Source organism: Piliocolobus tephrosceles, chromosome 17 (assembly GCF_002776525.5).
Source record: "Piliocolobus tephrosceles isolate RC106 chromosome 17, ASM277652v3, whole genome shotgun sequence".
Classification (NCBI taxonomy): Eukaryota; Metazoa; Chordata; class Mammalia; order Primates; family Cercopithecidae; genus Piliocolobus; species Piliocolobus tephrosceles.
In genome coordinates, this window is record NC_045450.1 from 52,220,513 (window position 1) to 52,243,584 (window position 23,072).

The window sequence follows — 23,072 nt, forward strand, 5'->3', positions numbered from 1 at the left end:
CTCAGCTCACTGCAAGCTCCGCCTCCCGGGTTCACGCCATTCTCCTGTCTCAGCCTCCCGAGTAGCTGGGACTACAGGCGCCCGCCTCGTCGCCCGGCTAGTTTTTTGTATTTTTTAGTAGAGACGGGGTTTCACCGTATTAGCCAGGATGGTCTCGAACTCCTGACCTCATGATCCGCCCATCTCGGCCTCCCAAAGTGCTGGGATTACAGGCTTGAGCCACCGCGCCCGGCCAAAAAAAAAATTCTTATCTCTCTCTCTCTTTTTTTTTTTTTTTGGAGACAGAGTCTCACTTTGTCTCCCAGGCTGGAGTGCAGTGGTGCGATCTCAGCTTACTGCAACCTCCACCTCCTGGGTTCAGGTGATTCTCCTGCCTCATCCTCCCAAGCAGCTGGGATTACAGTCGCCTGCCACCATGCCCAGCTAATTTTTGTATTTTTGGTAGAGACAGGGTTTCATCATGTTGGCCGGGCTAGTCTCAAACTCCTGAACTCAGGTGATCCGCCCACCTCAGCCTCCCAAAGTGCTGGGATTGCAGGCGTGAGCCACTGTGCCCGGTCAGATCATATCTCTTTTAAAAATAATAATAATACATAAATATTTTTAAAAACAAGGCGGGGCCAGGCACGGTGGCTCACACCTGTAATCTGAGCACTTTGGGAGGCTGAGGCAGGCAGATCACTTGAGGTCAGGAGTTTGAGACCAGCCTGGGCAACATGACGAAACCCTGTCTCTACCAAAAATACAAAAATTGGCTGGGCATGGTGATCCATGCCTGTAATCCCAGCTACTCAGGAGGCTGAGATGGGAGGATCGCTTGAACCCAGGAGGCAGAGGTGGCAGTGAGCTGAGATTGTGCCACTGCACTCCAGCCTGGGCGACAGAGCAAGACTCTGTCTCTAAATAAATAAATAAACGCAAATACAAATAAAAATTTAAAAACAAAGTGAAAGATGAGTCCATATATTCTCATAATAAGGGGAGGGACCCAAAAGGCCCTGGATCCACTTGACTCAGGGGCTTCTCTCCTGGATGTCTCATCGGTGTCTGGGATGTAACACATCCCCTCATGCCCTCTTTGTCCTTGCCGCAAAACTGCTCCTCCCCTTGGGCCCTCTGAAGGTCACCAACGTCTACCCAGTCAGCCCATCTGTACACTCAGGCTTATCTTCCCATGTCTCTCCTGCTAGTCCTTGCCCACTTAAACCAGATAGTGCCCATAACCAGGCTGCCCTCACTCTGAAACACATCCTGTGTCCATTCCTTCCTCTCCACCCCAGCCCAGACCACCAGCATCTTCCTTGCTGAGCCTGCAGCAGCCTCCAATTCTCCTTAACATCAGCCTGCCTACTTTCGGCCCATCCTCCTCTCAGTTGCCAGACTATCCTTCCTTCTCTTTATTTGTTAGAGGAGGTGGTAGTCTGAATAATAGCGCCACAAAGATGTCATCGCCCTAATTCCTGGAACCTTTGAATGTGTTACATGATATATCAAAGGGAATTTTGCAGATGAGATGAAGATCTCAAGATGGAAGAGATTATCCCAGGTTATCTGAGTGAGCTCAATGTAGTCACAAAGGTCCTTATAAGAGGGAGGCAGGAGGGTTGGATGGGAGAAGGACCACGTAATGACAGAGGTCAGAGAGATTTGAAGGTGCTACACTTGTGGGCTTTGAAGATGGAGGAAGGGGCCTGAGCCAAGGAACGCAGGCAGCCTCTAGATGCTGGAAAAGGCTAGGGAGCAGACCCTCCTTTAGAGCCTCCAGAAGGAATCAGCCTGCTGTTACCTCAACTCTAGCCCAGGAGTACCCATTTTCAACTTCTGACCTCAAGAACTGTCAAGATGACACATTGGCAGTCATTTGTTTCAGCAGCAATACAAAATGGATACAGTGATTTGCAAACAGGGTTAAATGCACTTATATATGCCCAGTGAAAGCTGTTTTCAATTGAAACAAAAATCCGAGTGACAGCTCAGATTCCTTTGACTTTTTTTTTTTTTTTTTGGGGGGGGGCGGGGGGGTGGGGGGGAGGGGGGGGATGAGTTCTGTCTCTGTCACCCAGCCTAGAACGCAGTGCTGTGATCTTGGCTCACTGCAGCCTCCGCCTCCTGGGCTCAAACAATCCTCCCACCTCAGCCTCCTGAGTAGCTGGGGACTACAGACATACACCATCAACCCAGCTCGTTTTTGTTTGTTTGTTTGTTTGCTTGTACTTTTGGTACAGACAGGGTCTTGCTATGTTGCCCGGGCTGATCTCAAACTCCTGAGCTCAAGCCATCCACCCGCCTCAGCCTCCCAAAATCCTGGGATTACAGGCGTGAACCATGGCGCCTGGCCTCCCTTGACGTCTTTGTGCGTGACTCCAGGCCAGGCTCTGTGAGAAGATGACTCTCTCACCCCAAATCTGCTTTTGAAAAGCACAGGCAGTTTGATCATGCTTTTTGGTTTGTTTGTTTGTTTGTTCATTTGTTTTTTTGAGACAGAGTCACCCAGGCTGGAGTGCAGTGGCGCAATCTTGGCTCACTGCAACCTCCACCTCCCAGGTTCAAGCAATTCTCCTGCCTCGGCCTCCTGAGTAGCTAGGATTACAGGCGTGCACCACCACACCCAGCTAATTTTTGTATTTTTAGTAGAGTTGGGGTTTCACCAGGTTGACCATGCTGGTCTCAAACTCCTGACCTCAAGCTGATCATGCTCTTTCTGAGTCTGTCATCCTTGTGTGGTCCCCAATCCAGAAGCTGACATTGTGCAGGGCATCACCGACTGAGGAAAGCCACACATTGCCTGGCAGGTGCCAGAGAAATCTTTCTAATGTGAAACCACCTCATCAACCTTGCTTAAGAGATTCCAGGGCTCCCTTTTGCCTTTAGGATCAACTGAAATGACAAAGTGTGGCTTCCAATGCCCTGCTGGGCAGGCTTCTGGTATGTGGAACTCCTTCCTGTCCTCTGTGACAATTCTGCAGCTCCTGGAACCGGCAACATCTGTTTTCACCCTCAGGCCTCTTCCCACAAGGTTCTCTTTACCTTGTGTTGTTCCAGCTCCTCCCAACAACACCCCCTCCCCCAACCTGGCCAATTTCTATGAAAACTTGAGACACATTTTATAGAAGTCAGCCCCTTGGGCAGGACTTGTTCCTAGCCAGAGCTGCAGCCAGTGATTCGCAAGGCAGGTCTGCCCAGGATAGAACAGCCCAGGGCCACAGGGAGAAAAAGGCCAACTGTGGTTTTCCAGGTATGCATACACACGTGTGAGCTGACTTACTTACAGGGCTCCTGGGAGCTGCCAGAGGAGACTCCACAGGGGCAAAGCTGGCTCATCCCACCCTGGGCCTGAACCGACAGATACGTCCATAATTAGAGCCAGTGTGATCCCAGGGTTCTGGGCATTCTTCACCTGTCCCAGGGCAGGTTAGTGGTTCAATCTCAATGGTGCCAGTTATAAGATGGTGACCTTGGATAATTTTTTTTTTTTTTTTTTTGAGGCAGCATCTTGCTCTGTAGCCCCGGCTGGAGTGCAGTGGCACAATCTCAGCTCACTGCAACCTCCACCTCCCAGGTTCAAGCGACTCTCCTGCCTCAGCCTCCTGAGCAGCTGAGATTACAGGTGCCCACCACCATGCCTGGCTAATTTTTGTTTGTTTGTTTTTGTTTTGCTTTTTTTTTTTTTTTTCCAGTAGAGACAGGGTTTCACCATGTTGGCCAAGCTGGTCTCCAACTCCTGGCCTCAAGCGATGCACCCACCTCAGCCTCCGAAAGTGCTGGGGATTACAGGTGTGAGCCACTGCACCTGGCCATAAATTCTTCAACTTTAATAATCTCAATTTGCTTGTATGTGAAGTGGAGGTAACAATAGCTACTGCCTAGGGCTGTGATGAGGCCTGAAAATGTGACCATGCATATAGAGTACCCAAAGACTGCTCGATGGTAGCAATCATGGGTACCTCCCATCCAGACCGTCCTTGTCTTTCTACCAGGAAATGATGCTGTCCAAATCATCAACAAGTGGAATTAAATTTAATTAAATTAGACTGGGTGGGAGATTATCAGCCACAGCTCTCGCTGTCTGGGCCCACTTCGTCTGAGTCATAGTACCCTCTCCGATGGGCCCTGGATGACTCAGCCCATCCACTTGGCTTGTCTTCATGGCCACCAGCATCTCTTGCTCTGGCCTCCTGACTGGTTCTTGATTTCGACTGGGGCCCTCCCTATCCCCGTCCCCACCCCTATCAGTCCATTCTCCTTACAACTTGTGGCTGTCTTAGAACAAAAACAAAATTTAAAAAAACCCACACCAAGTTGATTCTTTTACTTCCTGCTTACAACCCTCGACAACACTCCCCGCTCCTTCGGGAGAGGTATTTCCATATACCATGAAATTGGAATAGAAACCTCCTCCTCACTGTGGCCACTGCAGTCTCCAAGACCTTGCATGTGCCCTGGCTCAGGCTGACTGCAGCTTTGTCTATCCCACAGCTTTGTCTATTCTCATTTGAAGCTCACACTACCTGGAAACTTACTTCCTCTGGGAAAGCCCTCTCTGGTCCCCAGAATAGAGGCCATCACTCCCAGAGCATCATGGGACTCTGCTTTCTCATTCTGTCCGGGTCTCCTTGATTGTGTAATGATCTGATAAGGGCCTGTCCCTCCAGTCAGACAGAAGAGGAGGGAATTATTATTCCTCCCACAGGGGAGGAATAATGTTTGTATTGTTTACTATTGCTTCCTTAGCACGGAGCCCAGAACACACTAAGCACTCAAGAAATGTGTATTGAGGCTGGGTACGGTGCCTCCCGCTGTAATCCCAACACTTTCGGAGGCCAAGGTGGGAGGATTGTTTGAGCCCAGGAGTTTAAGACCAGCCTGGGCAACATAGCAAGATCTTTTACAAAAAATTTTTAAAATAGCGGTGCATGATGACACATGCCTGCAGTCCAAGCTACTCAGGAGGCTGAGAAGGGGAGGATCCCTGGAGCCCAGGAGTTCGCGGCTGCAGTGACCTATAAGTGACTGCACCACTGTAGCCTGGGCAACAAAGCAAGATTCTGTCTCTAAAAATAGTAATCATAAAGAAAGAAATGTGTGTCAAACACATGAAGAATAAAAAAGGATAGTGCTACTTATAGGAATTCTGTGCAGCCTTGTGTAAATAGCCAAATTATTTTTGTGTAAAAATGAACTTTCCCACGTCTTCAACATAGTAAATCTATTTTTTCCATGTCCCTTGTAAAGCTTTTTGCAAAATTTGCTGCATTCAAGGCACTCTCCTCCCATTAATATTCTTCCGTTAAGTGGTTTTTACGACCACTTCACGCTTTAAGAAAGAAGCGCCCTTTAGTATTTAAAATATTCTCTCAGCTTCCTTGGTGAGATCTTTGGCAACCTTCCTACTGTTGATTGTAACCGGTGCGACTTGGAACACGATGTCACTCTTCCAGAACTCTTCTCAGACCTAGATAAAACTTACTCTGTGTCACCAGTTGGGGACAAGGTGTTTGGAAACAGTACCTTATGCAACAGAACTGCTGGAGGGCTGCCCCTCAGAGGCGAATGAAATAAAAATCATGGTGTGTGGAAAATGTGCCCATGGAGTCCTAGGAACCAAAGATTTTTAAGCGTCTCTGCCAGTAATTCAGTTTTTATTTTATGTTTCTTGGAAAACTGAAGTATTGTATTTACCACGTGTCACCTAAGATGCAGAAAGCGGGGAAAAAAGTGATCCTGGCTGGTGAAGATTGCCATTCCAAAGGCAGCCTGGTCCAAGCTGTTCTCTTGCAACTGACTCCCCCATCTCCCCCACCAGCCCCCTCCTGCCCCTGCAGAGGCTCCCTGGGGAGGGGTATTTCCTTTCAATATGAAATCTGTCTTTTTGCTTGCTCATTTCTATGGGGAATGGCACATCCATGCAAAGTTGTTGGCTGCTCTTATTTTACTTCAAAAATGGGCTGGCCTCAGACACCTGAGTTTTTCCTCGAATACTTTAAAGCAAATTATGTGCCGGAACCTCTCAGACCTGCTCTCACCGGAATTTCCTTTGAGTGTTCATATCTCAGAGCCTTATGTAACCTGACACAATTATCTGAAAAAGCTTGGGATCCAAAAGAAAGGTGTTCTGAGCTAGGAATGAAGGTCAGAGCTGGGAAAAAAGTGCTCTCCCCTGCCTGGGGACTGGGTCACACTTCACTACGACAATGCCCAATTCACGTTCCAAAGAAAAAATACTAAACCTCTGGCAGGGTGACCAGTGGGTATACTCACCTCATTTCTCTGAACAAGGAATCGCTTAATGAGGGCTCCCGGGGCATTACAAAGCCTTGGACGTGGCTGGTGGTTAAAAATATTTCGATAACCACCTCCAGCTTCTGGTTTCCCAGGATGGAAGCAGGAGTGGCTCGGGCCCCTTTAGGAGAGTAACCCCTCCACTGACTGCAAAAATTAAACGAACTGGAGAGTTGGGGTCTCATGCCAGAGGTCAGTGCTGCAAATGGGGTATAGGTGGGGGTCTGGAATTCACATTTTTATACCAAGTGGTTTGTCTAAGTGATTTGACTCAAGCCCGGCCCAAGGCTCCCCTACCCCAGCCCACTCCCAACATGAGGGGGAAGGAAAGCGAGGACGATAACTGTAAGTACAGACCTAAAATTGGGGGCAACCAGGAGATGACCCCGCATTCTGGAAAGCCCTCAGGCCAAGAAGCTCTTTTTCTTCTTCTTTGAGAAATATCAACCCTGCTCGATATTTGCATACCAGCGGTGAGGGACCTCCACGGAGCAGAGGCAGCACTCATAGGTGGTTGACTTTTCAAGGAATTCGCTGGAGAAAATTGTAGGCAAGGTTGTGAACAAAACCCCCCTCCATCTGGTTTCAGTTTATTTTAAAAAAACAACACACACAGGCCTCCCCAACAGCAATCAGAAGGCAGCCACAGCTTCCCCAGGGGGCGTATTAGCCACCAGGGGTGGGGCTGAATTATGTATATGCAAATAAATTAAAACAGTCAGCCAACAGCAACTAATTTTTGTATCTTTTGCAGTTGTTCTGCCAAGAAAAGGCCTGAATCGGGGTGATGGAAGCTATAAGGAGACAAGCTTTGGAATGAGATTTAACAATCAAGTTGCCTTAATTCCGTCATTGGGAGACTTGTTTTTAATTGAGCAGCAAATAGTAAAAGGTCAGTAGCCTTATCCTTATGTATAGGATAAGGATAATGACAGTACCTACTTCATAGTGATGATGTGAGGATAGTAAATAAAATAAAGACCAAGCAAGCTAAGCACAAGGACTGGCATGCCACAAACACACAGTCACATTGGAGGATACAAGACAGATCCTAGAATGATTTCATCCAGAGTCAATCAAGCTCTCCCTCCACATGCTCTCAGCTGGGGCTTGCTTTCCCCCTGGGACTGGTCCAGAAAGCCCTGCAGAGCACACTCTCTCTGTTTCGCAAACTCAAGGACCCTAATCCCCAAACATCTGCCTTTAATCCTGGAGACAGTAGAAGTTCAGAGGAGGGTGCCAGACACAGGCTGAAAACACAAGTGATGCTCCTGGCTTTCTGTGTCTTACTGGCCCCTCTGTCTGGTAACCGGAGGGGAGGTTTCCTTCAGTTCCTTAACTGAAGGGCCTGGTTTCCAGGTGCCCAGCCCAGGTGGGATAGCTCTGAAAAATGGTGGGGAGAGGGGGAGTTCAGTTCATGCCTAGGGTATTCAGAGGGGAGTCGGCAACCTCCAGGGCTCCCACGCTACGGGAGCAACGTGCTGGAGCCCACAGGCTTCCACGTGTCTTGGGGCTCAGCCTTTGCATGTTCAGGGGCGCCTCGAGCTCAGTTTGTTTGAACAGACCTCTACTCTGTCCCTCATCTGGATGCAGACTACCAGCCTCAAGGATCACTTGAAGCCAGCAGTTCAAGACCAGCCTGGGCAACACAGTGAGACCCCTGTCTCTACAAAAAATTTAAAAAACAATAGCCAGGTGTGGTGGTGAGCACCTGTAGTCCCAGCTACTATGGAGGCCTAAGATGGCAGGATTGCTTGAGCCCAGGACTTCAAGGCTGCAGTGAGCCGTGATTGTGCCACCGTACTCCAGCCTGGGTAACACAGCAAGACCCCATCACTAACTAAAAGTAATAATAATAATAAAGTAATAATCATAATAAAATTTAAAAGTGATAATAATTTAGTCAGCCTCCACTCTTCCCCAGATCCATTTCCTGGCCACCTGGGAAATGGATCATTTGCTCAAAACCATTCCAAGCTCTCCGTTGCCCTCAGGATGAAGTCTAAGGTGCCACGGGTGACCAACACAGCCCCGTATTAACACAGTTCTCAAGAGCCCAGACTTTGGCTTCAGGTACACCTGAGTTTGAATCTTGGGGCTGGTCCAAGACTCCAATGCAAATGGACTTGAGCTTGAGAGCTTGAGCAATTCCCTTCGCCTCTGGAAGCCTCAGTTCCCTTGAATGTAAAATAGTGATAATGGTAACTACTATAAAGGCTATGATGAGGTATCTGCACCCAACCCAGGGCTTGGGACACAGCAAGAGATTTGGAGGCCATTGCATGGCATGAAGGTTGAGGATGTGGTGGGGCACGATGACTGCCAGCACCAGCGTTAGACATGCTGAGGCTGAGAGGCCTATGTGTGTCCAAGGGAAGTGTCCAGGGGCAGCTGGACATGTGGGCCTGTGGTCAAAAGGGAGGGCTTGGCCAGAAAGCAAGCAGGGAGGTCGCCAGCATGTGAATAGAAAGATGAGCTCATTGTGTGGGGAAGGCCAAGAGTGAGGCCTCCACAGCCAGAGCTTCACCCACAAGGAAGAGAAGCTGGAGAAGGAGGCTGAGAAGGAGAGGCAGTGAGGTAGGAGGAAACCCGGCAGCCATGGCTTTGCAGGCACCCAAGGGAGACAGGGCTTGGGGCAGGAGAAAGAGATGCCAGCAGGGCCAAGGCTTTGAAGAGGCCAAATTAGCTGAAGCCAGAGATGGGTCTATGGGATTTGGGAACTAGGGGGTTAGGAGGGGGAGCTGGTCCCAGGCAAAGGTCGGGAGGGGAGAATGGTGATGGTGATTATGGACAACTTTAGAGAAATGCAGCTGAAAACATGAGAAAACACAAGAGAGATGCTTTTTTTTTTTTTTTTTTTTGAAACAGATTCTTGCTCTGTCACCCAGGCTGAAATACAGTGATACAATCTCAGCTCACTGCAGTCTCTGCCTCCCGGATTCAAGAGATTCTCCTGCCTCAGTCTCATGAGTAGCTGGGACTACAGGCATGTGTCACCACACCTGGCTAATTTTTGGATTTTTAGTAGAGGCGGGGTTTCGCCATGTTGGCCAGGTTGGTCTTGAACTCCTGACCTTAGGTGATCCGCCTGCCTTGGCCTCCCAAAGTGCTGGGATTACAAGCGTAAGCCACTGTGCCCAGCCACAAGAGAGATGCTTGTGGAAAGGGATACGGGCTTGAGATTTCCAATGGGTGAGGCTAGCACCAGTACACTTGCTGCTAGGGCCAGTAGTCAGTTGCTGTATCTGTGGTGCCCAGCACAGGGCCTGGCACGCAGTAGGAACTCAACACAAGTTTGCTGTCTTTGAGGACAGGGAGCAATGGGGTCTAGGACCCTGGCCACTGGCAGGAAGAGGGACCCTCTGCCATTCTGCCAAGAGGAGGCGTGGTGGGAGTGAAGGCGTGAAGCAGAGTGCAGGGCAGGGGCTCCTTGGAAATCTGCAGCCTCTGAGCTGCAAAGGGAGGAGGAGGTGACAAGTCAGTGCTGAGTGCTCTGCTCCAGGAACCCAAGTACAGTCAGAGGACAGAGCGTGAGGGCTCCTGGAGTCTGCCACTTAGTACCCCCTACTCTAGACATCTGTTCCCCTCTCCTCAATCCAGCAGTCAGTCGGTTACCTGGTCTTTATCTCCTTCAGAGCCGTGCTCTCCCTACACGGCCAGCAGAGGGTGCCAGTGAGCTGCTGGACTGCGCTGGAGGCGACCAGAGCCAGCCTGCCCACCCCTCCTTCCTCCAGAGCCTGGGGCGTGCTAAGGGTTTGGTTAACCAGGTTTCTGACCAAGGTGGGGTGGAGGCTGGGACAAAGGACTAAGGGAGTCTGTGGGCTGAGGGCTTAGGGGCTGAGTGGCTCAGGGGCTCTGCTCCTGGTCACCCTTCATTCCTCTGCCCTGCCAGACTCTGCTTTATCTGTTGAGGCTCCTGCCCACTGCCCCTCTCCGCTTCACTTCCCTGGAAGCCCCTGACAGCCTAGACTCCTGGTTGTAGCAGAGGCTGGTTTTCTGCCCCTAGGCAGGCACAACTTGGCACCAGGCCTCAGACAGGGCTGGGCCAGCTTCTCCCAGCCATGACTGCCCTAACCACCTTGTACTTCTAGAACGTCTCCACCTAATGAGTGATAATGGGTCAGTGGCTGAGGAGGCCACAGGAGCTGGAGCATAGGTTCTGGGAAGGAGGAGGTCTGGGCTAGGAAGTAGGATGAATGGGCAGGGGGAGTTTACATAAAAATGTGGCAGATGGTCTAGTCCCACCAAGACCCAAATCCCATAAGACTAATGGCTCTGCCTGAGGTGGCATGAGGTTCCAGAAGCTGAGCTGGAAACACCCCCTTCCTCATCCTAACCATGTTATACTGTTCAGCTAAACGCAAATCCCAACATTGCCTCCCAGCAAGTCTCTCTCCCCATCGTGGCCTTTGCGGTTCCTTCCCAGGACAGTGTAGGACCCTGCTTCTGTCTCTGCCCTTATTTTGCCTTCCTACCCCATCCCCCTACTCTTCAACTCCTGCTTTAGCAAGTGCTGGTTCTATCTGTGTCGCCTTGACCTTGAAGGCTCCCCAGGACCCTCATCTCAGCTTCTACTCCCTTCCCCACTCCAAGGGGAAGTCTCCAATGGACTGAGGCTGGAAAAACCACAGCCAGACTCTTGGTGGGGTGGCTAAAGCTGCGGGGTCTGGCCAATCCAAGCTCTACAGCTCAAATCAGGAAGTCAGGCCAGGAGTGCTGTGTCTGTCCCTGAGCCTGGGCCATACATTCACCCCAACAGGAGTCAGTGACTTTGGAAAAGGAATGTTTTCCTGAGTTTCTAGAGGCAGGATGACCCAGATTGAAGGACAGAGAGTTACCAGAAACACACACAACACACACAAACGTACTCACTTGCACACACAGGGTCACGGCATAGGGAGTGACACAACCAAATGGCCTGAACAAGCCACAGAGTCCCACGGACACAAGTGCTTACAAACACAGGCACACAAGGTCGTGTACCCAAGGTCAGGCACACACACCCTCTTCATTCAAGTCCTGCCTCCCAGGGCCAGGGCTTGCCTGTCATCCGTCCTTAGGAGGATGGATAGGTGGACGCACAGGAGTGACTTGGGGCAAATTGGTCCTCCACCCAGAGCCTCTCCCTTTAGGTGGGTCTGGCTCCCAGCACCCCCCTGAGATTTCCCTGGCCCACTAGGGGGCTGTGTCTGGTGGCAGAGAGGGCACTGGAGGAGGCATTGCCCTGAAACCCTGGCAGAGCCTGGGCACCTAAAAGAGAATGAGCAACAGGGCTAGGAGGTGTGACAGGGAGTCCACAACCTCCCAGGACCTTGGGAGGGCAGGGATGAGGCACTGAGCATGACCTGGAGGCCCACGGGAAGCAGGGAGCCATCTGCCGAGGGCTGCACCTACTCCTCTCAGCATCAAGCCTGCAGCCAGGTACTGGCACCAACTCCCAGTGCCTGACAGAGCCCTGGCATGGATGCTAGGCACAGGGTGCCAGACACGGGGGTGGGCAGGGTGGGGGGCCACTGGGCCACACACAAGCATGGAGACCTTCACACAGGCAGGCAGAAAAATCCACCCACACTCATACCACTTATTTCACCCCCGGGGGTTCAGGGGAGCAAGGCAGGGAACACCCTGTCCTAGAGGCTGCCTTCTTCACTGACGCCCCTCTGGTCTGACTGTCGGGGTTGGCGGGGATGGGCCATAGGTAATGGGAGACCTAGGAGCTTCCTCTGACACCCCACCCCCCACTAACCCCCACACACATACATTTGTGAGGCAGGAAGTGGGGTCGTGCGTCCCCAGGGCTAAGCCCTGGAAGGAAAGGGAAAGATGGGGCAGAGACTCCAAGAACCTGGAGCTGTCGTCCTGCTTCCCCGCTAGCCCCTGTCCCAGGCGGGTTTTGTGGCCGCGAGCTGCTCAGGGGTGAGCGCACCTGAGGGTGTGTGCGCCAGGGACCTGGCCCCACGGACCACGTGGGAGTGCGGCGCGTGTACGGGCGCTGGCGGCAGCGGCAGCGGAGACCAGGTGAGCACCAGCTGGTTCCCCGCGGTGTTCCTGCAGGCTTGGCGGCCGCGGCGGTGCGATCAGCAAAGGGCACTGGGATGCCCGTTGTGCGTGTCCTCAGGTGTCCCGAACAAGCGTGAGTGGCATGTGCTCACCTGAGCGCGGCGGCTTGCCAGCCCCGGGCGCGTGGGTGCTGCAGCCAGGCGGCTCCTCGAGCGCAGCAACTTTGGGACTTTGTTCCGGCTTTTTCCAAATCGAATCTGGTCGAGGGGGCGGGGCGGGGGGGGGGCCCCTGCCCGGCGGGGGGTGCCGGGAGAGAAGTGGAGGAAAGCCCCGCCCCCGCCCCGCCCGCTCCCCGCCCTCTCCCCCGCCCCCGGGGCTCTTTATAAGCTCGGCCCGAGGGCGAGCAGAGAAAGCCTGTGTCCCTCCCGCGCCCGAGGCCGGTGTTCCCCTGCACTCCGCGCCCGAGCCCAGACTCTCTTTCTCCCCGATCCCCGGCCCGGCCCCCGCCCCGCCCCGCCCCAGCCCGCTGGGCCGCCATGGAGCGCTGGCCTTGGCCGTCGGGCGGCGCCTGGCTGCTCGTGGCTGCCCGCGCGCTGCTGCAGCTGCTGCGCTCAGACCTGCGTCTGGGCCGCCCGCTGCTGGCGGCGCTGGCGCTGCTGGCCGCGCTCGACTGGCTGTGCCAGCGCCTGCTGCCCCCGCCGGCCGCACTCGCCGTGCTGGCCGCCGCCGGCTGGATCGCGTTGTCCCGCCTGGCGCGCCCGCAGCGCCTGCCGGTGGCCACTCGCGCGGTGCTCATCACCGGTGAGTGCGCGGGTCGCGGAGCGCGGGGACTCCAGGCTCGAGGGCGGGACTAGACACTCACAGGACTGACTCCTCATGGGCACGGCCAAGGCGGGCTCCCTAGCGCAAGAGTGGGAGAGTTCTCCTCCCCTGGGTGCAGGGAGCGAGCCAAGTAGGGAGCGCCGGGCACCTCCCCAAGCCCGGGTTCACTACCTGCTGCTGCAGGGAGTGTTGGAGGGAAAGTGAGACAGGGAGTGGGCAGGTTCAAGAAAGAAACTGACTGGTGGCTGAGAAGAGGGAGCCTCCTGGAGTTTGAGAGTTTATGCCATTCCCTTCCCCAAGAGAGCAGTTTCAGGGGACTTCGGAGGCTTTGAGAAGGGAGGATCCTTACCCCTTGAACGCTGCCTGACATCCCCACCTGAGACACCCCATCTCCCATTCCTGGGGCCCGAGGGAAGAGCTTAGATGGGGAACTTCCCCACCCGACCCATCCCCCACTGGCTGGGATCCTTGGAGTTCAGAAAAGCTTGAGGTCACCATGAGGGGCAGCTGGACATTCAGCTGTCTTTCTGTCTAGCCATCCACTGCCAAACTGCTGAGGCAGTAGTTCGGAGCCTGCACCCAGCACCCCGCACCCCACCCCCAAGCCCTCCTGGTCCTCTGTGCCCAGGAAGGAGCTCTTGGAGAGCTGGGCTCAGGTGCCTCTGACCGTGTAGCTGAGCTCCTTTGTCTGAAGCAGGGAATAAATCTGTCACCAGAGGGAGGAAAGGGGGGGGGGGGGGTGGGGGGGGCCCGGCCGGAAGGGGGGAGGGGGAGAAAGGCCAGGGGGCACTGACTCCATTGCATGGGGGGAGGGGCAGCTTGGTCTCTCCCCCAACACCCATGGGTTTGGACAGGTGCTCTGGGTTTTGTCCTTGCATTGCGCCTCGGCTGGGGCAGCCAGCAACCTGGCTTCTCAGAGACCTGGGTCTACTAGGTGCCCTGTGTGATCAGATGGGGCTGGGAGAATTTTCCAGAGGAGGAAATCCTTGAGTGGGGCCTCGGAGGATGAGTGGATATAAGTGGAGTATGAAAGGGATCTCGGATCACAGAAAGGATGTGGGACAAAGGCTTAAGGCAGGAGTACACATGGCCTCTGCAGGGGACAGCCAGTCTGGCTGTGGGGGTGGGGAGAGGGGGATATGAGGTGGTTTCCTTGGGAGGGGCCATTAATCAGGTAAGAAGTCAGACTGCTGAGGCAGAGTGGGGGGAAGGAGGCACAAGGGCCACACACTCCAGCAAAGATGGTAGAGATGGGGAAGTGTTCGGGCTGGACAGGAGAGACCCAGGTTCCAGGAGCAGTGTGAAGCCTCAGCGGACCCCAATTTCAGGGGTTTGAGGAAGGAAAGTCAACAGACACCCCTGGTATGAAGTAGGGGTTAGGTTGTGGGCTCTGCCTCTGGGGACAGGGCAGATCCCTTCCTGCTTTCTTTCTTTGTGAGCCACCTCAACAGGACCCAGGCCATCCGTAGGTACTAGTGGCCTAGCTGGGTGGTCTTTCCTGAGGTCTCACCTCAGGCCTTTGTGCTGCTGCTGTGGCTTCTGGCTTTGAGCCTGAGAGAGAGGTAAGAGGAGGGATGCTTTCTCTAACTTGGGCTCACAGGATCTCTGGGGGCAAAGCTGGGGTTGGGGGAGAGAGGACCACCCAACCTGCCCTGTACAAGCATCAGGAAGCCTCCAAGTTTCCCAGGGCCCTAACACTTGGGGGTTGTCTCTCAACACTCGGCTGGAAGACAAGTAGGTAACCAGGTTCGGCCCCACCTGCCAAGAACACTGTGTCTTGGGCCTGGTAGAGCTGCCACTCCCCCTCCCCCTCCTAAGAATGCCCAGAGAAGCACTTGCCGGGGCTACTCCCGGAGCTCAGCTGTGGAATCAGGGTTTGGGCTGAGGGTCAGGTGCCTGTGTGCATGCATGTGCACGTGTGCGCCAATGGGTGGTAGGGACTGAGCCCACTGTGAAAACATCCAGCCAGGTTAGAAGTATGTACAGGTATCTGAGGGTGTGCACATGAGCAAGAGGGTGTGCAAGATGTGGGTGACTTGGGACCACAGAGCTGAGGCCTGTGGTCAGCTCAAGTCAGAATTGGGAGGTCTGTTTCCCTTGGGAGGACCTGTCTGCTCTGAGAGGGACCTGGGCAAGTGCACGTATGCATGTGTGTGTCTGCACATGCACACCCGCATGCTTGCCTCCCTCTCCAAGGCAGACTTGCCTGGGGAGTACCCCTCCTCAGCAGGAGCTCGAAGCCCCCTGCCCAGTGCTGCTTTCAGTAGAGAGAGTGGAGCTGAGATGGGGAGACCGTACTGAGCAGTCCAGGAGTAGGGAAGCAGAGCTGCTTTGCAGCTTCTATTCCAGAAAATGGGGGTTGGGGGGCAGGGTTGAGGGCCAAGGGTGGGAGCAGGAGCAGAACAGAAAGCCTGCCCACTCACTGGCCTTTCCCCTTCCCTCACTGGCTGCCCATGGAGCCGGGATCAGCATGGGAACAATCAAGGAGGCAGGGGCTTATCAGTACTGTGGACCCTCCACTGGCTCTGCCTGGTGGTTCTTCTCTCTGCATACCAAAGACAGAAATTAAGCCTCCAAGAGTGGTAACTAACCTTGGTCACACTTGGTGGGTGTGGGAAGGGATTCAAATGTAGGTCTGTTCTCTTCTTCATCTAGCATGGTCCCTGTCCTGGAGGCAAGTAGTCTGGGGCTCAGAAAACACCCGTGTTGCCACCGATTGGAATTCTAAGGGTCTGGGTAAAGTGGGGATGGGCCTCCAGCTTGCCTCCAGCTTGCCTCTAGCCTGAAAAATAGTAGAGCATATTGAGGCTGGGAAGGGAGGTGGGGCTCATGTTATACAGGGCCTGAGCCAGGGAGCTTGGCCTTCATTCTGAGGACTGTGGCAGCCTTGGAAAGGTTTGCAGCACAGAGGGATATTGTCATTTTTGGAAAGATCCCTTCAGCTGCTTAGGTAGAGAAGGGCTTCAAGAGGGCAGGAAGGGACAGGACTAGAGATGAGGCTGCTTCAGAGTCCAGATTAAGGGAGGAGAGCCCTAGGCAGTCAGAAAGGAAGAGAAGCTGGATGTAGTGGCTCACATCTTCAATCCCAGCACTTTGAGAGGCCAAGGTGGGAGGATCACTTGAGCCCAGGAGTTCAAAACCAGCTTGGGCAACATAGTGAGACTCCCGTCTCTGCAAAAAAAATTTAAAAACCAGCCAGGCAGGCTGGGTGCAGTGGCTCACGCCTGTAATCCCAGCACTTTGGGAGGCCGAGGCAGGCAGATCATGAGGTCAAGAGTTAGAGACCAGCCTGACCAACATGGTGAAACCCCAGCTCTACTAGAAGTACAAAAATTAGCCAGGCCCATGGTGACGTGCACCTGTAATCCCAGGTACTCAGGAGGCTGAGGCAGGAGAATCGCTTGAACTCGGGAGGCGGAGGTTTCAGTGAGCTGAGATCATACCACTGCACTCCAGCCTGGGCAACAGAGCGAAACTCCGTCTCAAAAAAAAGAAAGAAAAGAAAAGAAAAAAACCAGCCAGGCGTGGTGACACAGGCCTGTAGTCCCAGCTCCTCAGGAGACTGAGGAGGAAGGAATGCTTGGGCCCAGGAGGGGAGGTTGCAGTGAGCCAAGATCATGCCACTGCACTCCAGCCTGGGCAACAGAGCGAGACCCTGTCTCAAAAAAAAAAAAAAAAAAAAAAGCGAAAGGAAAAGAAAAAAAAAAAAAGAAAAGAAAAAGAAAGGGAGGCTCCGTACTAATACTATGCCTGTGCCTGTGAGCTGTGACCTGAAATCAAGAAAGCAGAACCACACTGCGGCCTGGGACTATCCCAGACCTGACCTATGTGGATGTGGGTAGCAACTTAGCATTACTAGGCCTTAGTTTCCCCTTCTGTAAGCCACATTGGTAGGGCAGCCATAGGGAGTCAGACAGATGACAACTGTCACAGAGTAAGGGCCCAGGGCTCAGCTAGAGGGGCAAAGCCTGCCAGGGATGGGCCTAGGGAAGGAGTTAGGGTCGTTGATTGCTGGTGGCTTGGGTTTGCAGGGGCCTGGATCCCATCCAGACCCTGGTGATTGTGGGGTTGTCTCAGGCTGGGCTGGGCCACAGTGGAAGTTCACTGACTGCCCTGCCCTGGCCAGGCTGTGACTCTGGTTTTGGCAAGGAGACAGCCAAGAAACTGGACTCCATGGGCTTCACGGTGCTGGCCACCGTACTGGAGTTGAACAGCCCCGGTGCCATCGAGCTGCGTACCTGCTGCTCCCCTCGCCTAAGGCTGCTGCAGCTGGACCTGACCAAACCAGGAGACATTAGCCGCGTGCTAGAGTTCACCAAGGCCCACACCACCAGCACTGGTCAGTGGCAAGTGTCCACCAGGCAAGGGCATGGCAGGGCAGTGGGGAGGACACGGGGACTGGAAGTTTGCTGCTGGGCTGACCTGAGGCTTCCCTCCTCTGCTCTGTGACCCCAGGCCTGTGGGGCCTAGTGAACAACGCAGGCCACAATGAAGTAGTTGCTGATGCGGAGCTGTCTCCGGTGGCCACTTTCCGTAGCTGCATGGAGGTGAATTTCTTTGGCGCGCTCGAGCTGACCAAGGGCCTCCTGCCCCTGCTGCGCAGCTCAAGGGGCCGCATCGTGACTGTGGGCAGCCCAGCGGGTGAGTGCCTGCCCCACTGGAGCAAAAAGGAGCTCCCTGGGGTGAGGGAGGGCTTAGGGAGCCCCTTGCCAAAGCTGAGCTGCCCCACTCTCAATCCATCCACAGGGGACATGCCATATCCGTGCTTGGGGGCCTATGGAACCTCTAAGGCGGCCGTGGCGCTACTCATGGACACATTCAGCTGTGAACTCCTTCCCTGGGGGGTCAAGGTCAGCATCATCCAGCCTGGCTGCTTCAAGACAGGTGGGAATCAGGGCTGGGGGTGGGGTGGGGGTGGGGGTGGGGAGTGGGGCTGGGAATGGTCTTATGGAGGCAGGTCAACTTTGATGAATGGTCGTGGTTTTGGTTGGGGGTGTGGTTTTGGCTGGAGACCTGGCGCAGGTTAAACAGTCCTAATTGACTTTGGTTCCCCTAGCTGACCCCGCTCTGACCTTGCCACTCCTTCCCCAGAGTCGGTGAGAAACGTGGGTCAGTGGGAAAAGCGCAAGCAATTGCTGCTGGCCAACCTGCCTCAAGAGCTGCTGCAGGCCTATGGCAAGGACTACATCGAACACTTGCACGGGCAGTTCCTGCGCTCGCTACGCCTGGCCATGTCCGACCTCAGCCCAGTTGTAGATGCCATCACAGATGCGCTGCTGGCAGCTCGGCCCCGCCGCCGCTATTACCCCGGCCAGGGCCTGGGGCTCATGTACTTCATCCACTACTACCTGCCTGAGGGCCTGCGGCGCCGCTTCCTGCAGGCCTTCTTCATCAGTCACTGTCTGCCTCGAGCACTGCAGCCTGGCCAGCCTGGCACTACCCCATCACAGGACGCAGCCCAGGACCCAAACCTGAGCCTTGGCCCTTCCCCAGCAGTGGCTCGGTGAGCCCTGTGCACCTATGGCCCAGCTACTGCAGCACAGAAGGCTCTGTGAGCCCTTGTTTCCTCCCCGAAAACTCCCAGCATTACCATCCCCCCAAGTCTGTCCTGGAACCTGGCCTAAAGGATCCCACCCCCACTTCATGCCCACTGCCGATGCCCAATCCAGGCCTGGTGAGGCCAAGGTTTCCCAGTGAGCCTCTGTGCCTCTCCACTGCTTCATGAGCCCAAACAGACCCTCCTGGCACAACACTCTATCTTGCAGCTTGGAGAACTCTGCTGGATGGGGAGTCTCGTGAAAGACCTTACTGCATTCTTTCACAGGACTCTGCAGATAGTGCCTCTGCAAACTAAGGAGTGACTGGGTGGGTTGGGGTCCCCCTCAGGATTGTTTCTCAGCACCAGTGCCTCAGTGCTGCAATTGAGGGTTAAATCCCAAGTGTCTCTTGACTGGCTCAAGAATTAGGGCCCCAACTACACCCCGCCAAGCCACAGGGAAGGTTGTACTGTACTTCCCAATTGCCACATGTTAAATAAAGACAAATTTTTATTTCTTCTAAAATGCGGCAGGTGCTGTTTAGAGGGGGTGACTGGCTGGCTGGCTGAGTGACATGATGTGGCCGTGTGACAAGGTGGCAACTCCTGGGGCTCAGTGTGGAGGCTGGGGACTCCCCTGATAGACTCTGTGATTCACACCTCCCCCTCCTCCACTGACCTGGGGCAAATCATTTAAGACCATGGGTTTCCTCATAGTGAAATGGGGGTAATGACCCTGATCCCAATTGCTTGAAGCAACTGGGAGGGCCAGGGGGGCCTCCATGGCCAACACCTAGCTTCCCAGGCCTGTATGCATCTGAGCCTCCAGCAGAAGAAGGAGCTATCTTCCTGGGACTCCCTAACCCTGAAGAATCTGGGCTGCTGACTGAGGGAGGGAGGTAGAGGCTTAGGCAGGGTTGCTTAGCAAGGTGGGGTCACAAGGGAAGTTAGGGGTCATGGAGAGGTACTAGGGCCTAAAGGAGACAGCAGACAGTTGGGCTTAGAGAGGGCAGTTTTATTGTCTCAGAGGGGCAGGGCTGAGGGAGGGAGCTGACAAGCAACATCCCCCCAGGCCCCAAGGACACACACACTCTATCCTTCCCATGGGCCATGGCTCTGGGAGTGACTCACAGAAGGGAGAGGAGGCTCGAACTGCCCCCAGGCCCCAGGGTTCTCAGGTTAGGGAGTTAGGGAGGAACATGAAAGTGACCACATGCTTCTTAGACACATCAGTGGCTGTAAACACAGGGCTGAGGGGGCCTCCTTGCTCTGGAGAGGGTCTTGGTCCATCCTTGGTGGGGGGTGCCCAGCCCCTTTTCAGGCCTAAGAACAGTCTCTAAGAGGGTCAGGAGAACTGGGCAGCTGCTAGGACAGTGTACTACACCCCGGGCAGGCAGGTGAGCCACAGGCTTGTCACAGACCACACACACACACACACACACACACACACACACACACACACACAAAGAGTGCAATTGAGAGCCTTGGGCCAGGACGCTAGAAGATAGGGATGTAATTGTCGATTTTGGCGCGGTGGCGCTGGGCGATACATTCAGCGATCCACACGATGTTGCGACACTCCTGCTCCTTGAGCTTCACAAAGGCATAGAAGACACCAAAGTGGAACTGGTTCAGGAAGGCCAACTTGTTCAGCTTTACCTGTGGACACAGGAAGATGTGGCCAGGGTGGGTACAAGCACATCCAGGTGGCCATGGCCACAGAGTCAGGTCTACACCACCAGGTTGGCCTCCCTCTGACAAGCAGACCCCACAGACTCACTTCATGCTCAAAGAATCGGTCCTCCAGCGTCTTGTCTCCAGGGTTGCTACCTGCACCCTCGAAAAGCAGCTTGTACTCCTGGCCAGGGGGGTGGGGGAAAGCACAAGCATGAGGGTTCTGGATGGGTGTGCTTGGTGACAACACGCCCACCCGCTGTCCTGCCAGCCGGGGCACTCACCGGGTAGTAATCGGCCACGTTCTTGACCTGCTCATAGTCATCAGCCCGAGCCAGCTGCGCCAGGCCCTCAGGGTAGAGCCGCCCACAGTGTGGAAAGAGCTTGGCACGGTCCTCTTTGGACAGCTCTGTGCCGAAAGAATTGATGGTGATGATGAAGGCGCGGCGGTCTGCTTCAAACTGTGGAGCCAGTGCACAGGTAAGGAGAGAGGGAGGAAGAAGAAGGCAGTAGCCAGTCAGTTGGCAGAGCCTCCCCAGCCCAGGGCTAGCGGGCACCAGCAGGCAGGAGGGCGAGCAGGCACTCACCTCTAGGATGGGGCACATGGCATCGGCCGTAGTCCCGCCCAGTAGGGTGCAGAACTTGTAGAAGGACTCCAGGTATGCCTGTGCAGAGCATGGAGCTTGCTCAGCACAGGCAAAGAGGCTCTGGAGGGCCAAGCCCTCACAGCTCCCTCCTCCCCTCCCTAGCCCCTTTCAAGGTGGGTACAAGCACACCCATGGATGGGCCAAGGCAGCTCTTACAGCAAAGCCAAGGAAACACTTCTGTGAATCAGCCAAGTGGCAGCTGCCCATAGCCTCCCACGCAGGAGTGCCAGGGCAGGGCCCACTGGACTGTCTGCTTCAGCCTACAATCCCCTTCACCCCCTCATCTCACAGAAGGCTGGGCTTGCAGGGGTCCTCTGACTTCCCCCTGCTGCTCTGCCTTCCTTTTCCCCAAATCTTTCCAAACCTCCCCTTCCTCAGCTTCTGAAAACCAGGTGTGGCCGGACGCGGTGGCTCATGCCTGTAATCCTAGCACTTTGGGACGCCAAGGCGGGTGGATCACAAGGTCAGGAGTTCAAGACCAGCCTGGTCAAGATGGTGAACCCGTCTCTACTAAAAATACATGAAAAAATTAGCCAGGCACGGTGGTGGGCACCTATAATCCCAGCTACTCGGGAGACTGAGGCAGAGAATTGCTTGAACCCTGGAGGCGGAGCTTGCAGTGAGCTGAGATCATGCCACTGCACTCCAGCCTGGGCGACAGAAAGAGACTCCGTCTCAGAAAAGAAAAAAAACAAAACAGGTGTCCGTGGGCTGGTGAGGAAAGGCCACACCTGAGAGTCCACAGGGATGGCAGGGACTGAGTGACCTGGCCCTCTCTGCCACCCTCCCTTACAGAACACCTCCTCCTCCCATCCTCCAGGCAGCCCCTCAGCATCACACAGCAAGAACAAAATTGTCAGGCCAGTTCCTGCTGAGGGATGGTTATTGCCTACACGGACGTCAGCTGGGCACAGTACAATGGCAGGCACATGGGCTGCCGGCGGGAACAAGCACTCCCTGCCCAGGCAAATTGGATCTGCTGGGCATGAGGAAAGAAGAGGTCAGCCCAGGCCCCACGTCCCTCCCAACGCTCACTCACAAGAGCAGCCATGCTTCCTCCCAACACCTCTCCATGCCAAGGAAGGTGGATGATCTTACGGGCCCCATGGGGAGCTCCCTTGTAACAGCCAGCCTCCACTTAGACCTCCCTAGTCCCATCTGCTGGCATGGGCTCAGAGACTCTGGCTCCACAGGCTAGAGATTATTCTTCCAGGTTGCAGGCAAGGGCTGGATGGCATGGAAAGCTTTTCATACTGAGCTCTAAACTCCAAGGTGTGGAGACCTTTCCACCAACTATCAGCCAACTTGGGCTCACAGGCTCTGCTGGGTGGTGCTCCAAGAGAGATGAGATGAGACCCAGGAGTCTGTGAGCCCAGGTCTGCCCTGGCCAGCAACGCTGGGCAAGCTTGACTCAGGGGAAGGCCTGAGAGTGACCTCTGGGATCATGGGAAACAAAAATCTAGGACAGGTCAGGGAGTAAGAAGCCTGGAAGAGAGGGTTGACCCCAGCACAGAGCATCTCAGGAATCAGAGGGCCTGGGTGGCAGAGATAGCTGCCAACCCCTCCTATGGTTTGGTGGTACCTTTCACAGTCCCTCTGGGGCCTGTCCACAGTCACCTCCTTCCCTGTGGCCAGCCAAGCTGGATATGTCAAAAATCCCACAGCCTGTCCCAGTGGGGCCTGCACTTCCTATTTGTGGGGGAACAACCAACCAGGTCTTGGGCTCCATGCTGCCCTGCTACCTACCCAACTGCTTAGCCAATCTGTACCAATCCCGGGAGAGGCTGATCCCAGGGTCAGGGAGGCTGGTGGGACTCTTCTCTGGAGGCTAGGGCAGCTAAAGAAACTGGCAAGATCCCAGCAACCCCAGTACCAAGGTCACCTTCCCACCCCCACCCTGTCCCCTGGAGTCTGCCAGTCCACGGCTGCTGCACCAGCTGCCTACTGTTCCCACCCAACGGGTGGCTGAGGGTCCACCTAATCTCCCATCTGTGGTCATCGGGCTGGGACATTGCCTGACAGGCTGGCAGTCCTGGCACAAGGCCCACAGCATTGGGTCCATGTTTACGAGCTAGTGCCTAGGTAGCCCTCGCCAGCAACTCCAGCTAGAACCA

The 23,072-nt window shown here is 54.6% G+C and overlaps 2 protein-coding genes across 2 annotated transcripts in view; one reads left to right on the plus strand and one right to left on the minus strand.

The window, feature by feature from the left end:
- The first annotated feature begins 12,690 nt into the window (after positions 1–12,690).
- On the plus strand, positions 12,691–19,163 carry HSD11B2 (hydroxysteroid 11-beta dehydrogenase 2). The gene is made up of 5 exons (XM_023210169.1): positions 12,691–13,080; positions 17,228–17,440; positions 17,557–17,742; positions 17,848–17,985; positions 18,193–19,163. Exons 1-5 carry the CDS (start codon positions 12,816–12,818, stop codon positions 18,606–18,608), a joined length of 1,218 nt encoding a protein of 405 aa, XP_023065937.1. The 5' UTR covers positions 12,691–12,815; the 3' UTR covers positions 18,609–19,163.
- Positions 19,164–19,631: 468 nt separating this feature from the next.
- Positions 19,632–23,072, minus strand: part of ATP6V0D1 (ATPase H+ transporting V0 subunit d1) — a 44,383-nt gene continuing 40,942 nt past the window's right edge. The window contains exons 5-8 of the mRNA XM_023210170.1: positions 20,899–20,976; positions 20,596–20,772; positions 20,418–20,495; positions 19,632–20,296 (exon numbers count right to left, since the gene is read on the minus strand). Of these exons, the coding sequence (XP_023065938.1) occupies positions 20,135–20,296; positions 20,418–20,495; positions 20,596–20,772; positions 20,899–20,976 (495 nt within the window). The 3' untranslated portion in view covers positions 19,632–20,134. The remainder of the gene's footprint in view (positions 20,297–20,417; positions 20,496–20,595; positions 20,773–20,898; positions 20,977–23,072) is intronic.

What these genes read in the sequence shown, in the direction of transcription:
- HSD11B2 (XM_023210169.1), top strand. Translation starts at nt 12,816, where the DNA reads ATGGAGCGCTGGCCTTGGCCGTCGGGCGGCGCCTGGCTGCTCGTGGCT. An exon ending in GGCCCACACCACCAGCACTG is followed by an intron (nt 17,441 to 17,556) that starts GTCAGTGGCAAG and finishes CTGTGACCCCAG; the next exon opens with GCCTGTGGGGCCTAGTGAAC. An exon ending in GCCTGGCTGCTTCAAGACAG is followed by an intron (nt 17,986 to 18,192) that starts GTGGGAATCAGG and finishes CTCCTTCCCCAG; the next exon opens with AGTCGGTGAGAAACGTGGGT.